This window comes from Bicyclus anynana, chromosome 1 (assembly GCF_947172395.1).
Source record: "Bicyclus anynana chromosome 1, ilBicAnyn1.1, whole genome shotgun sequence".
Classification (NCBI taxonomy): domain Eukaryota; kingdom Metazoa; phylum Arthropoda; class Insecta; order Lepidoptera; family Nymphalidae; genus Bicyclus; species Bicyclus anynana.
The window spans coordinates 18,011,111-18,028,326 of NC_069083.1; the positions used below are offsets into that span (position 1 = coordinate 18,011,111).

The 17,216-nt window shown below is 36.1% G+C and overlaps 1 protein-coding gene across 4 annotated transcripts in view; it reads right to left on the reverse strand.

The window, feature by feature from the left end:
* LOC112044283 (neuronal acetylcholine receptor subunit alpha-7) overlaps positions 1 to 17,216 on the reverse strand; it is a 188,516-nt gene that overhangs the window by 58,135 nt on the left and 113,165 nt on the right. For all 4 annotated transcript variants that reach the window (XM_052882180.1, XM_052882173.1, XR_008250921.1 and 1 more), the window contains exon 2: positions 6,449 to 6,588. In XM_052882180.1, the coding sequence (XP_052738140.1) occupies positions 6,449 to 6,588 (140 nt within the window). Of the gene's footprint in view, positions 1 to 6,448; positions 6,589 to 17,216 lie in introns of those variants that run through there.

The window sequence follows — 17,216 nt, forward strand, 5'->3', positions numbered from 1 at the left end:
TTGGAAGTTTAGTAAAAGCCGTCTGGGCTAAATTTTCATTGAAAACGCTGCTTTTTAACTATTCAAGATATAACAAAGCAGTAGGCCTGTCTTTTTATGTTGTTTGAACCCATTTGGGCAAAAGGTATTGTATTTTATTCAACACTCGAAAAATTGTGGAAAAATGTTTCCACACGAAAAACTGCGAAATTTTTGGACTTGTTTCCGATTCTGCTCTATCTGCTCTATAACTCGTAATCCATAGATTCTTCGCCGAAAGCTATCATCTTAAATCATAGCTGTACAGGTGTACTGTAATGATGTTTTAAATAAACTTGCTTAATAAATATTATAATATCATGAGAGTAATTGATTATGAATATTTAGATTAATATGAATAGCTTAAATTCTAAAATCATGAGAGACTTTATCAAACCAAAGTCACAGGTATAGCTCAGCGAGTCGCGAAGCTGAAGTGGCAATGGGCAGGCCACATAATTCGAAGAGCCGATGGAAGCCAAGATGCTGAAATGGCGACCCCGCACCGGAAAACACAGTGTTGGTCGACCCCCCACTCGGTGGACCGAGAATATAAAGCGGGTTGCAGGGAGCCGCTGGATGATGGCGGCTCGAGACCGTTGTACTTGAAAGTCCATGCAAAAGGCTGTCCAGCTGTGGACGTCTATCGGCTGATAATGATGAATGATGAGATACTTTATCACTAGTCTGTGACGCAATAAATATATTGCCCCTTTTCGAAAATATATCAAATGAAAATAAATACGCTCCGGGCATTACAAAGTGTTGACGTTACGTTTAAAGAGCTTACGAAGTCATGAATGGAGGTTTTGTTACGTGAATACTCTCACACAGGCGTCCTCATAAGCCCTTTCAATATTTCCCCTCTACGTTGCCGGTCTCTTTACACTCTATTTAACATTTGACGGTTTCAATAAATTCCTCTTCAATGGATATATTTAAAAGGAACCTATATAACCTAATAATATTTCAACGTCAAGAATTCATTTAGATTTTTTAGTAACATGAATATACTCCTAGGATTTTGCTTCAAATTCATTTATCTTCGGTGATGTTTATTGATTTTCAGTTTAATTGAAGTTTATCTATTTCATCATCTTCATCATTATCAGACAGATTTGAGATTTGATTCGTAGCGACTAGGTTTAAATCCAGTCCGAGGCATGCACCTCCAACTTATCAGTTGTGTGCATTTCAATAAATTAAATATCACATGTCTCGGTGAAAAATGCCTGCATACATGAGAATTTTCTTAATTTTCTACGTGTGTGAAGTCTGTCAATCCGCATTGAGCGGGCGTACTATTAGCCGAACCCCTCTCATTCTGGGAAGAGATTCGTGCTCAACTGTGAGACGGCTGTGATTGTTAATGATGATGATGATGATCATCATTATCAGATAATCGACGTTCCTCGTCGTTGACGACATAGGCCTCTCGTGTGCTTCCAAACAACACGGTTTTAAACCGTTTACATCCAGAAATTCCATGCAATACGGATAATGTCGTCGGTCTACCTAGTGGAAGGTCGTCGTCAAGCAACCTGGGATACCAACGTTCATCGACTCTTCAACTATGTGCCCCGCCCATTGCCGCTGCATCGCCCGCTGAGTAACTCTGAGCCTACCTATGAAGCACATAGTTATTTATCTACATACTTGTATATAACATCGGAATAGTACTAGTACCAGTAGTACAATGTACAAATCAAAACATGAGCTGCTTCATCAAGTGACAGTGAATTCCTTTGTATTTTCAATCATCCAACATGTTTATTTCAACAAAATTATGTCAATTAACGTCATTTCTTTGAAATAACCATACTAGATGATCGAAGTATAATAAAAATATTATTCCACTACACGTAAAATTATCCCAAATTATTTTGGAAATAATTTATAGCAATAAATAATACATTATTTCGTATAATAATTTATAACAATACATTAATAATTATTTCGTTCATATTTCATTGCAAAATAATTATGAACACGCTGCATTGTATATCAGTGTTTCAATTAGATATTTATGTGGAGATTTTAATCAAATTATTTTACAAATTGAATAACAAATTTACTATCATGAATTAAATAATTTGTACACTTTTATCGTTGTAATATTATTAAATTACATTGTCATTAATAATGTGTATTATATGAAATAAAGGAATTAAAATAATAATTTATTATCGGAATTCATGGAATGATTTATTCAAGAACAATTCGCACAGAAAAACTCATAGTTGATATTTTTTCATCAGTGTTAATATTGTTTTTATTAGTTTTTGTGTGTTGATTGAATCACTAAGAATTTGATTTTAATTAACAAAACCGTTTTTATTATTTATTGTTGATAGACAAACATGACCCACCTGCTGAGTTATTCGTTATTTTGGAGGACATAGGCAACCAACCCTGTTAGAAAATACTTCGTTTAACATTGCAAATGCGTACTCATATATTAAGTGATACAAAAATATATTTCCTAACTTAGCCGAGAAGAGGTCTTCTGTTATAGACGATCCCAATTTAAGACAACCTTCACCCATCCGGATGAAAAGTTTTTATATCAACCTAATTATACTACTAAATATTATTCCAATGGGTTGCCTAAAAAATCAGCCCAGATTGGTTAATCAACTATTTCATTTTTTTATTTATTTTTCACTTGTTTGGTCTCAATCTCAACAGACAATTTACAGACAAACGACTGACTTCTGCCGTGACTTACGTGACCTGGACCAATTAAAAAAACCTCATTCGGCCCAGCCGGGGATCGAACCCAGGACCTCCGTCTTGTAAATCCACCGCGCATACGACTGCCTACTACAACGGAGGCCGTCAAAAATCTATACCATTAAGTAGCACTGGTATGGTAAATGAAATAATTATTACGAATTCGGTGTGCGATAAAACTGTCCTGGATTCCGGAAATCATCATATCATGGAATGAAATCTTTTAGACAATTATTTAATGACACATTTAATATGATATAAAATATATACTTTTCATCCAGTAAATATTTAAAAGCATCACGAAAGCTATAACACCGCTTGACGTGGAAAGATGAAATTTGGCAGCGAGGCAGTTTATAGTAGATGCCCGCTAAGAATGAATTTTGCGCCAGTGCTGGATTAAGGAGGTCTAAAGATGGACGCGGGCATCTGCTAGTAGACAATATGGAAACTTCGGTTGTAAACCACGTCATTACTCAGCGCCAGTACTTACTGCTAGCTGATATTATTAATGGTCAGATTCCAATCATCAGACAAACTCCACACATCACAACCGCAATTTACTTCTGACCACATAATCCTCTTACACGACTATCGCCTACAACAACAAACGTCTTCATAATTACGTAATTAATATTTTCTTAATAAGTATCATAATAATGCTTATTAACGTTGGCAATATTAATTGGTATATCGCTTTATATATTTGGTGAATAAATAAATTTCAAGTTGTATAATTATTTACATACCCTACATAAATTTCTCATTACGAGTACATATTATTTGTATATATTTTTGTGTATTTTGTGTATAAAAATAAGGATTTAAATTTATTTTCTCTAATATTATTTTCAGAGCCAGTACCATTCGAACTTAAATGTTTAAGTAAGTAAGAACATAAATATTTTTTGTTTTATGAAAATTCAATTATAATATGAATATTCATTTAAACATGACTATTAGTACCTGTTATCATTTTAAATTATTCTGTTCACAGTTCATAAACATGTCAATTCAAATCTCGTTTATCAATTTAATAAAATTCGTACAAAACTGTTTTGTGCAAATCCATACATCCATTCGTCTTTTTAAACGTAGATTCAGATATGTATTTTTGTGTCAAAATATCTAATAAATCACATCACTGATATATATTTTATCGGATTTACAAATACATTAATCATTCATTCATTGCTCGATCATAAATTATATTTAAAAAAATACATTTGAACGAAATTGAATAACCGATTGCTTCGATTTAGATGAATCGGCAAGTGAGTTCTAGATTTATTCATATATTTCTACAACCTTGCCAAACGATTAACTATATTACTTCTACGAACTTCTTAGAACTTTTCTACATTAAGAAACAGTATACGAGTATATATGTAAAGTACGTTTTCTTTGATATGTTTTAGACAAAATCTGTTGAAAAAATGTCATCACGATTCAGTTATATACCAAATTCTTGATATATATATCTAAAGCATTTATATAGAGCCTTCCAAAGAGTAGAGTCACTCGTCACAGCGAACAGACAAACCTGAAGTTTCTAACTACTAACTAACTGGCTGTCCAGATGAGGCAGTTTACTCGCGAGTTCACTCGCACGTCGCCGAGATACTAGAGAAACATATGTCCCGTGCAATCAAGCGATTTACGCGCGAGCGACGAAACATCACCAAACATAAGCATCTGCTGACCTATTCACTATTTTGATCTTTATTACTATTAAAATAAACATCAAATCAACTGAGAAATTTCATCTACTGTATCATATTTACATTTATTTGTATCATATCACGTAGGCATCAGATGACATTTGTAACATAGAATCTCAATCTATAGTAAATTTTATAAAGCTGAGGAGTTTGTTTGTTTGGTTGAACGCGCTAATCTGATGAACTACTGATCCGATTTGCAAAGTTATTTCAGTGTTAGATAGCCCATTTATCGAGGAAGGCTATAGGCTGTATATTATTCCCGTATTTCTATGGAAACGGGAAGCACGCGGGTTAAACCGCGCGGCATCATCTAGTTTCGTATACGTCACAGATAATGAATTAGTCTGCACGGGATATATGTATCTGTAGTCTCTTTATAGTCTTGGGTCTAAAACGCCTCATCTGGATAGGCTCTAAGACTTTTTGTAATAAATGAATTTTGAATTTTAGAATATCTCTCTGAATCTTATCCAATATTTATTTACTCTTTGAAGGCACTCTTTTCCCGTACTATCAGAAGATCGGCTCATTTATATATCCGTTCCTAAAATATTACGAATTTTTTTTTTTAATGAAGCATTTATTACTCAATTTCATTGTCTTCCTGATGATGTAAGTACCAATGTTACGAATTTGTTAGGGTTGCACAATAAAACTTAAATGTCTTTATGTTAGCACAGTTTACAATATGTACCACATATATTATACTTTAAAAGTCATAACCTGTTAAAAATAAACATTTAGCTTCATTAGCTAAATCTTTATTTAACTTTGGCAAAAAAAAATACTTATGTAATTGTTTTGTAGCCATTTTGTTTCACAAATTCAATGTATCGTTATGGGATAACTCTACATTGACGCTAAAAATTATGTGTCATGACCCTCACATATGAGGAATACGACTGAAGGAATGTGTATGAAAATTAGAAGATTTTTATGTTTTCTTAAGCGAGCCACACACGATCAAATTTACCAGTTTCTAGTGCGCTTGGGGATTTTTTTTTTCAATAACAAGATGTTACACCTGATGTTAAGTTTCGATGCGGTCTAAGATGAAAGCGGGCTTAATTGGAAGAGGTAAAAGTTTATTCTAGCCATACCTCTTACGGTTTCTACGTGGCATTAATACCCGAACCCTAAATCACTTGGTGGTACATCTTTGCCGTTATGGTGGTAACGGTAGCCGTTACGGTAGTAATTAGCCACGGCCGATGCCTACCACCAAACCAAATAATAAATAGAAATAATAAAATCTTAAACAAACCTGTGCTGGGAATTGAACCCACTGCACTACCAACAGTGATACAGAGATCGTCAAAAAAAATGTGAACAGTACAAAAAAAATATCGAAACTAACCCTTAACCATAATGATATAATTCAATCTTTTTTTCACTGCACATCCCTAAACGTTTTGCAAACTTGACAATCGATAAACTTGATCGTGTATGGCTAGCGTTACGCAAGCTGAGCGAAATATACTAATTTTTATACCTTGGTAGATACCTACCTACTGTTTTGTAAAGCGAATATTTTTTAGAATACACTGAAAACACATTACTAATTCAGTGTTAATTAGGATATTAATCAATTTAATAGGCCGCTGTTGTTAACTTTAGTATGTATAATTAACCTGTAATTAGTAATTTATCTTATACATAGAAACTGTACGATGCTTGTGCTAAACATACAGGTGATGTTTAATAAAATATTTTATCATATTTTTTTTAATAAAAGAAATATTGTCCATGTCTCACATGACTGTAATTTACCACGGAATCGGAAGCTAAAAAGTCCGACTCCATGTTGATGGATCATTGAGTTTGAAATCTTTCGAGTCATGGTTCAAAACGTTCGATTTTCAAAACGTTCTAAATCGCAATCTAAATTCGATTTTTAAATTTAGCAAGGCAAAGACTCAATGGCAAAGAGTATGTTTAATCTGTAGTTGGAAATGAAAGAAGTGTGAACTCACCACGTCAATGATCTGTTGCAGGGTGAGGCCGAACTTGACCTCGAGCGGGTCGGTCTCGTTGGCGACGGGCCGCTCCAGCGTGTTGTAGGAGTTGAGGAGGGTGTTCAGGAGACGCTTCTCGTGCGGTCCTTGCTCCGATACTGTGGACAAACACTTTCTTAACATTTCAAATGCCCGAATACTGAAACGTTACTTAATAGCTCAGAACAATTATTGTATAGGACCTGCCTCGCTAGACGTTACTTTTCTGTCAAAGTTATGATCAACGATCTAATGCGATTATAAATACTGTCTGTATAGTATCGATGTTAAATAGTTGTAATCGTGTTCTTCGGTTAAAGAGCTCCGTAAAAATACCTTTTTGCGTAATTGAATTGTGTAAAAAACGGGCAAAACTTCTAGTTTAGTATAAGATATATACCAAATCTAAGCTCGTTTTCCTCAGAATATGACAGACAATTTTGTTCGTGACTATGAGTGCGATACAGTTCCTTCTATAATTGGTCTGAGCTTAACCCATTTGAGGTCACTGTACGCAACTGAGTACAGACATATCCATAGGTGTAGATTGTAGAACTCGGAAAGTTAAGTAGGGTAATCATATAATTTTACTTTATTATAAAACTGTTTAGATATTTTGTTAAACATTATGCGGGTAGTCTGACATTTTTTGATAAATAGTGTCAGTTGAAGTTGCATCACGGAAACGTTGTGCACGTAAGTGAATGATATTATATTTTTTTTCATAACCATCGATAAAAAGTCTGTTTTTTCATAACATTAGTAGAAAATAGATGTCAAAGTAAGATTTGAATTAGAATACAATAAGTTATTTACAACTACAACGAAAATAGGGTCATACAAATTGTACTGTACGCGTTTGCGTACAATGACAACATACGTAAGTAAAATAACTGGTTTAGTTTACATATTCCTTGTAATAAATAAACAACAATTTACACCTCGAGAATGCTACTACATAGGGCTCGAGGCAGCTGTTGATGGTGTTTTACGAAATAGTGATGACGATGAAAGTGATTTTGCTATCATACCACCCGATCCAAGCACATTGACTGATGAAGAGGAAGGTGCCGAGGAAGATATAGCAGGGTGTTTCATGCCCCATGATGTACCTCATACTATAGAGGTATTTACGAATCCCGAAGATGGCAGTAACGACGATAGTGATGATGAACTGGCGTCAAAAAGAGGACGACCAGATGTTACCCGCCAATCCAATCCGATGCCAATCTGGCGGAAATGTGCCCCTTCATACACTTCAACATCACAACACCTTGCGAAGTCAGTGATAGGAAAAATGGGATTTGTGAAGAGCTAAGGGGCCTATACAAATATTTGAAAAGATTGTTGATATGATTATATTATATAGAAAATCTCGTATTTGGATATCACAAGTTACCCCAAGAAGCAATGTACTGGTTTCTAGATGAAGATATAGGCTTGGAATTCGTCGCCAAATCTATATCAAGACGTACGTTCCGGGATATAAAAAGAAACCTTCATCTTGTTGACAACAACTTAGCAGCAACATCTTATGATAAAAGATAATGCAACGATAATAGTGTATGTATAATGGCAACTAAGTACGACACCATAGAACCATAAGGGACTGTCAAGCGACGGAGTCCAAAATAGTGGGAGAAAACAGACGTAGCGATACCACATTTATTTCAAACTTACAACAAAAATATAGGTGGCGTTGATGAACTTGACGAGTCTATCTCGTTATACAAAATTGCTGTTCATGGTAAAAAGTGGTGGTGGGTGTTATTTACTTACATATTCGATTTGTCCGATGCTAATTCTTGGCTTTTATATGTAATGAATTTTGATACTAGTAACGATCAACGAGTACTATTCTATGAATAGGTCACACCATCAAAACTGAAAGACCGCTGCAGTGTGTCTTTTGTCATGTAAAAGTGCGCTGGTAATGTAAGAAGTGTCTCAAAACACTTTGTTTTGATAAAGCGTATTTTGAAAATTTTTATACATAAGCGGTCATTGTACTCAGTTGTGCACACCCCTGTAATTTCATGAAATCTAATATTTTTCAGTATTTTCTTCAATTTCATGCTTGTTTCTTTGTTTTTTAATAAGTAAGTGAAGATTATTTCAAAATATCATTTGTACTTTTCATTTGACCTCTAATGGGTTAATAGGGATGATGACATTTTTTTACCCGACTACGGCGAAGCAAAAGGAATGGGTTTTGACGGCCTCCGTGGCGCAGTGGTATGCGCAGTGGATTTAATGACGGAGGTCCTGGGTTCGATCCCCGGCTGGGCCGATTGAGGTTTTCTTAATTGGTCCAGGTCTAGCTGGTGGGAGGCTTCGGCCGTGGCTAGTTACCACCCTACCGGCAAAGACGTACTGCCAAACGATTTAGCGTTCCGGTACGATGTCGTATAGAAACTGAAAGAGGTGTGGATTTTCATCCTCCTCCTAACAAGTTAGCCCGCTTCCATCTTGGACTGCATCATTACTTACCATCAGCTGAGATTGTAGTCAAGAATAAAAGAAAAATATTTTGGCAGTCTATGTATGTATGTACCTACTATGCATGTTCCACCGAAGCGCCTAAACTACTTAACCGATTTTAATGAGTAAGATGTTAAAAGATTCGTAATATTAGCGTGGGTAACAGTTGCTATATATATACTTATTATAAAAAAAATATGACGAAATACAAACCTCATATTCTAACCTTGATAAAATTAAACAGGAAAACCTCCATTAAACATAGGTACACGTAGCACGGTAGGTATAATAATGGATGCGACCACGACTCTACCATAATCATTTTAGTATCTATGCATTTCTCGATTTCTATCTACAATATTTTCTTGTTTTGTCCTTTTTAGACCACTTTTTTACGTACTCGTACTCGTAGTTTTTAAAGTTATTTTTTTATTAACTTGTATCTAAATTAAGAATATGATAATAATCATTTGAAAACTTAAATTTACGAGGGTTCCAAATGCGCCTTGGTCCGAGAGGAGCCCACAACAAACTCAGCCAGGTTTATCCTTTATGTTTATCACTATTTAACAATAGGTATATAAGTAGCCTGTCATGTAATACATTTGATTTCCAAGCAATTTTGTCGTTTACGTAATCATTAACACTATAATACGACTTTTCTAAAAGCTTACGTTTAATACAAACTTTGAACTTGAGAGACATGCCAGTGGTTTCATGTGGCAGTTTATTATAAAAACGTATGCAAGTGTCCTTAAAAGAATTACTAATTTTAAAATCGCTCGAATCGCTTTTCATAGTATTTTAGTTTTTGTGATCAAAGTGTTTTCAATGAAGTTCAAACATAACCTCAACTCCGTATAAGCATCCACAACACGATAACTCTGCAATCAATGTAACTAAATTGAAATGAAAAAAAGGATTCCTGGATTTACAAAATGCTTTATTTACCGCTGCGTTCTCTCTGTCTCCATTTTTCTCCGCAATTCTTTTGTTCACTCGTTTGTACTTGCTAATTGGGACAGCCTTCCACTCAGTTTTATTGGACGTCACCGAAGACATTGATTCGAAAAACAGAGCGGAGAGATTACCTATACCTTGGCAAATTCGTTGATGACACTCCCATGATATGCGGGCGACAAGGGGAAGGACTGCGCGGGTGTGAAGTCGTACGCGCGAGTGTTACGAACGAATTTGCCAAGTTAAAAGTATTGTCCTACCGACAAAGACGTGCTGCCAAGGGATGTAGCGTTACGGTACGGTAGAAACCGTCAGAAGTATGAGTAGAAAATACTTCTACCTCTTCTGATTCTTACTTAGAAGAGGTAAAAGTTCCATTTTATATTGGACCTCTTCTTGGACCGAGGCGGATTTGGAACCCTCGTAACTTTAATTTTAAGTTTTCGACCAATTTTTATCACCATTATCTAATAATATTATTATCTCACCTTACGAAAGTGCGCGTAAACTAAGCCTTATTGAAATAAATGAATTTTGACTTTGAATTTAACATCAGCTAAGATCGCAGTCATAGGTTAACTTGACATGGTATAATAAAATAAAAATAATATCTGAGGTTGATTACCAAATACTTATACAGGAACAAAAAAATATGTTCATGATTATTGATCATACTGATCATTTGAGTTTGAGTTTGTGTATTATGTCATTTATAGCGAGTCAGATAAAATTATGATCGTAGCGAACCATTGGTGGGGTGTTTTCCTTTCACAACACACAAAGTTTGAGCAGTAGGGTCATGAATAAATATTATATTCCTGAGCCCCACAACTATAGAACTTGAATCAACACTCAAACCTTCAAGATGTACATTGATTGATTATTTATTAATTACCATCAGAACTTATATCGACGTAGGTATATTCGATATTAATAATTATAATTCAAATGAGTTCTAAGCGCTTACCGCGCATTAGCAGGACATAATCGCGATCGCTACTGAGCGATAAGGGCGCCTTTTACTTCTTTTGTTTGCTTGTTTTTTAATTATTGTAGTGTCCAAATAAAGAGTATTAAATAAATAGAATAATGCTTCGATCGTGTTTTAATATTTACTGTAGGTACAGATGTATTATTTTCATTAGTAAATCGTCGATATCCCACAAACGTTGTTGTATGAAAATAAACTCTGTAGGGGTAAAAGTGATCAAGAAAGATATAGCCTTACAATTTTTTTACCTGACTGCGTCAGAAGGAGGGTAATGTTTTTTACACTAGAAAATTCATACTTCGCATGTTCAATAATACCAACCAAGGACATCTTCAGAATTTCAGCTTTTTACGATATCACACCAGAATTACGACTCATGTTAATTATCTCCGACAAATCCTAAACATTTTTTATTAAAGAACTAGTTTGATTGAAAACATGTCTTATCTGACACTAATCTAGCGCTTAAATATTTCTTTTGTATCTGTGGTCGAGCGTGAGCGCTCCTTGTTTGGTCGGGTAGAGGCGAGAGGTATTAGGTCTCCCTTTGATGAATATTTCAGTATTTAAATGCTCGAGGCCTTCCCACGTAACTGTTGTGAGCATTTTGTTTATTTTACCCGACTACGGCGAAGCCAAAAGAAATGGTTGTGATTTTAGTCTCTGTAATCTTTTTTATTATTATAAAGAGGTAATGTTTGTGGTACTTTAGAGGGATCTATTTAAACTTACTTAATTTTCATTATTTTTTACCACTAGAGTGTCATAGGCTATGTTATCTCCGTATTCTCATGTAACAGAAACTCATCATCATCATCATCTGATGATGATGATGATGATGAGTTTAAGGACGTCCATCAGCTGATGCTGATGGACGTCCACTGCTGGACATAGGCCTCTTGCATGGACCTCCAAGCACAAGGCTCTGTGCAACCCGCCAACAATTGGCTTTCTGATGCGGGGTCGCCAGTCCAGCACCTTGGGAGGGACCCCAAGTCCATCGGCTCTTCGAACTATGTGGCCTGCTCATTGCCACTTTAGCTTCGCGACTCGCTGAGCTATGTCAGTGACTTTGGTTCTCCTGAGGATCTCCCCATTTCTGATTCAATCACGCAGAAAAACTTCAAGCATAGGTCGCGCCATCGCCCGCTGAGTGACTTTGGGCCTTCTATTGAGGCCCATAGTTAGCGAACAAGTCTCGGATTACTGGCAACGCGCACTGTTCGAAGACTTTTGTCTTCAAGCACTTCTGTGGGGCGTCGTCTAGGTTGTTAAATATTTATAGTCATGTTAAATTAAATAATCAGAGGCATAAATTCCCAACTCAATGTACAATTTAATTAAAACTAAATAAAAAAACGTTAAACGACAACGTTCTCACTCCCGACACCTTCAAAATTGTCGAGCGTTTGATTCATACGACGAGCGTCCGCACAATCAAGATGAACTTTTTTCTCACCTCACTCTCAAGATGAACTTTTTGGTTATTGCAGAGCTCTTTGTTACAGCGCTCCTCCGAGAAAGTACTACTTCTATGTCGCACACTGGCACCAAGTAGTATTTATGTGTTCCAATCCGAATAGAATGGTTGCAAGAATTAACACCTAATTAGAAAAAATTTTTTTTGCATGCGAAATATAACTTTATTATAGGCATGTTTCTTCAACTATTACTATTATTGCATCACTATCAAGCATTTACTTAATACAAAACATACAAACAAAGATATAATTTTCAAAATTGTTTAATAAATGACGAAGCTATGAGGTAACAAGCATTGAAAAAAATAATACGCGTCGAATTCCGAAGCTCCCTTTTTATAAATTGGTTAAAAATAGGATCCTTCCTAGTCCTTTCCTTCCTTCCTTCCTATGCAGTGAGAATATACGACAAAATCTCAAAGAAGCGCTCAAATTTTATAATTTATAGGTCGAGTACCTTAACGGGGGATTTACAAATGGCCGCGCACGCAACTACCCGCAACAAATTCCCCAAATCCTCGTCGGATACTCGAAGCGGACCGAACCGAAGAGTTACGACTGGATAAACCCGTTATCCACGCACCTGAACCTCTCGACTAAAATTTACGACCAATCCTATAGTGAAGACAAAAAGCGCAATTTCTTTTGAGCAGTCCTACAAATTCACCGAAGTCCGGCTCGAAGGACCAGCAATAAACACTCATTTTAGGGTCTCGGATCGCTCCTATGAACGTGATATACGGAGGTAGGAACGTGACAGGTATAAATCTCTTATAGCCGGCTTATTACGCGTGAAAGAGATGGGTATGTACTAATATTAAAGAACCTGCGATAGCCAGACTTACTTCTTTGTATTAAGGCTGACAACTAGTTTGTCAGCCTACGCTCTTACCATAGATAAGTACAAAGACAGCCAATGGAGTTTGAACCGTGGTGGCTAGAAAGATAGCAGGTTTCAAGGGCAGAGATTTCAGATAGGTACGGTCCAAGTATAAAACATAATTTTGTGATATTCTCGACGGGATATCACGAGAAACCATGTCTCCAGTCACCAGACAACCTGTAGGAAACCCATCAAAATAAATCTTTATGATGACTTTTGATATTATCGACTGGCGATTGGAAACATGATTTTTCTAATTATACCGACCAAATTATATTTTAAAAAACACGCTTCATACTTGGAGAGTTGAATAACTGTACCCTTGTAACCTGCTACCTCTCAAAACCACGACAGTCCTATCTCCATAAATAGTTACCGTACTTTCCTATGGTAGTAGTAGAAAATCCGAATCAGAAACGACCTTCGCCCATTTTTATATGAAATTTAGTACGTTAAAAAATCAATTGCGAGTATTGCCTCGAAAATTCCTGGCCAAACTATTATTAACTAACCCATCTAACCCAAACAGATGGGTGAAGGTCGTTTCTAATACGGATCTTAGACTAAAGAAACATAGGCTGACTAAACTCTCAGCCTTAATAAAATGTGGTATGTCTGACCATGACAGGCTCTTGGTCCATATAGCCTTGCGAACAGGTGATTCATGTCGCAGGGAATTTGACGGTACAACGGGGCGATTTGCGCGTAAGAGCGAGTTCCCACTACACCGCCGAGTGTTTAGACGGAAACCGGAGTTCGGCCGATCCATTAGCGAAATTGGTCAAGTTCTTAGCTAACCGCCTATTATTGTACAAATAATGGCGGTCGTATTACCCAGGTTGTTAGAGCTGATGAGTGGTCTTCAAGATTACGCTTTGTTTAAAGGTGTGGCCAATATTGTTATATAAAAATTGGCCAAGTGCGTTTCGGAATACGCTTACGGTTCCGCATAACGCGTATACGCGAATACGCGTACGTAACAAATGACTTCTTAGAATGGTGCGTTTTGTTATTAACAACAATATATTAAATTAGCACTTTCAACCTTAATAATGCACAAATAGATCCCGGAATTAAAAAATGTGTTTCTCCCAAAACATAAAACCTTTCCAACCCCACACCATGGGATAGAAGAGAAGAATAAAATCTCACTTTTTTGTGTTAAGGAAGTAAGATAAATGCCACCAAAAACAAAACTTGTACAAATATACAAATACTAGATGACGACGCGCGGTTTCATCCGCGTGATACCCGTTCCCGTAGGAATACGGGAATAATATATAGCCTATAACCTTCCTCGATAAAGGGGCTATCTAACACAGAAAGAATTTTTGAAATCGGACCAGTAGTTTTTAAGATTAGCGCGTTCAATCAAACAAACTCTTCAGCTTTATAATATTAGTATAGATACTTTAGTTTCGAACCCATACCATATGTTTTCTGTGCCCATACGGATTGCGCCTCATTGCAAGAACCAGGACATGAGAATATGAGTTGTAGCCGTATTTCATAATAAATAAAAATCTTTTATACTTAATAACATAGATTGACTTTTTAAACGGGCTCCTGTATGATACTAATTAATCGCTAATTAAAGGGCATGTTTATGTGAGCGCGACATGTTCTGTTCAACGGCGGCGTGTTGACGGATGAATAATAATAATAATTAACAGCACCCGATGAATGAGTACGAGTTATTGTGTCATTAATGAGCAAATAATGACGGTCGAGTATAACGGGAAAAATTAAATGAATCACAATCACATGCTTGATTTCATATTTTCTGGTTACGCCAGCGTTTAAATCCTCATATTATACCTTACCTGTTCCTAAACCATTAAACCTGAAGTCCCTAACCTTACCTTAAAATAAGGCACAATATATACTGGCCACACCATATTGTGGCTAGCAACACTGCGTGGACATTATGGCCGCGCAGACAGTACGAAACCTACAGTGGTGATGATATAAGCCGTTAAGTACTATCGAGAACTGCCACGTGTGAATGCGAAGTGCATCTCGGGATGGTGATGATATAAGCCATCCGTTCAGTGTGAACATTATATAAAAGTGTAATGTGTGCCTAAACTGTACTTTCCATTTGTCTCGGGGTTTCTTAGTTGCTGTATTCCCCGAGCAATCATATATATGGTGACATCTCATAAACCAGTGGTCGGCCGGTCATCTTCTCAAAGTCGGCGGGAAACGCGAGGGGATATCAAAGGTATGTGCCTTATTATTCCCGTCTGGTTCCTGTCTGAGTCCTGCCATATCACATCTTAAATCTAATTTTACAGTCCATTTTCGAAGTATACGTTGTCGTCATCATTTTCCATTGGTTAATATGAAACTTATCTATTTCATTGATGTTTTATGACAATTAAAGAAAAACGTCAATGAAATAAATTAATCTTAAATTCAAAAAATATTAAAATGAGAAATTGGTGATGTTCGTATCGGGTGATTGCATATAAGTAATAAAATCATCATAATAAGCTTTCTTTGTAAGTTTAAAAAAAAAGTGTAAAGCTACTGTTACACATGCTCATTTCAAGCACGAAAGCAGGCTACTATTGAGAAGTTGCTACTTATTAGCATGTGTATCGCAGCAACATTGCTAATAATGAGCATGCTTATTTCGAGCTTGCTCAAGAACTACAGAAGCTTGCTACAGGGGTAGGAATCAAACCCATGGCTACATAATTTGTAGCCGTACGCTTTAACTACTGTTGAAAGCAGATTACGTAGAGGCACTGATGAAGTTATTAAAATCGCATTCCGACACACAACAGCCAATGACAACACGTAGCCGTTAGCGCTGGACGTTTCAATTAGCCCTTGGGCGAAACAAACAGATTTCCTAATGGGGTCACTCGGTTTGTGTCACGTTCCACCGCGCTTACCCTCAACACGGTGTTTGTGTTAACGGAACAGTAGAATTGATTTTGACTAACGAAAAAGTGTAAACAAATTCGAATTCCCTTTATTTTTTTGTAGTAAAAGTATGACTAAAACGAACAGATAAATGTTAGAGAACATTAGATAAAGTACAGAACTAACCATTAAATAGTAATAGCGAGCATAGTAGATACATGCTAGGACTACTGGACGAGTACATCAGTACAAATGATTACTATCACAAATCACAAAATATGATTACTATCGCAAACAATATCAGTAGACAATGTCCCACACAATTTGTAGGATATTGTGGCTGTTAAGTTGTATATCGATTAATAAAGCAACAGTAAAAAAGGGGTTAGTAACAACTTCTACTAACCTCGTTATTGATACAAGTTGGGAGGAGAGTAGTTTACCAAAAGTTACTAACCAGATTTTTTTTTTACAGTTGCATAATTAATAGTTATACAATATATTATTTCGTTCCGACGCTCAGAAATTTTCATTACCTGATAATCTGTTAGCTACCAGAATCAAGAATATTCGTAAATACAAAAGTAGAGCGGCTCATCCAAATGAAGCTACTCACGAAAAATGTTGATAGTAATCACTTGTAAATTTGTTCCAAGGATTCCGGGCTAGATCACTTGTAAAGTAGACAGATGGTAAACTTATAACACCATCCTTTTCAGTCAGAGGTTAGCAAAAGTAGGCAGTTTCACCTGACTGGCTGACACAAAACCAAACGTCATCATCACATGCAGCGCAAACCACGCGGCATGCCATTACAGAAACCGTTTTCCTTGACAAAGAGTTAATTAAAACGTCCATCGCTCTAAAACGTTCACTTGTCGGATACAAAAGCTATTTATTGTTACCGCTCACAAAGAAGCGAAGTAATAATCACTCTCTCTATCTCATAATCGATAATAATAATCTCTCATAATCGATATTTACCGTGGACAACAAAGAGATTTTGCTGTACATTTTAATGGAATGTCACCGAATACAAACATCTCAATCTTACTCAATAATGCTGATATGGAATAA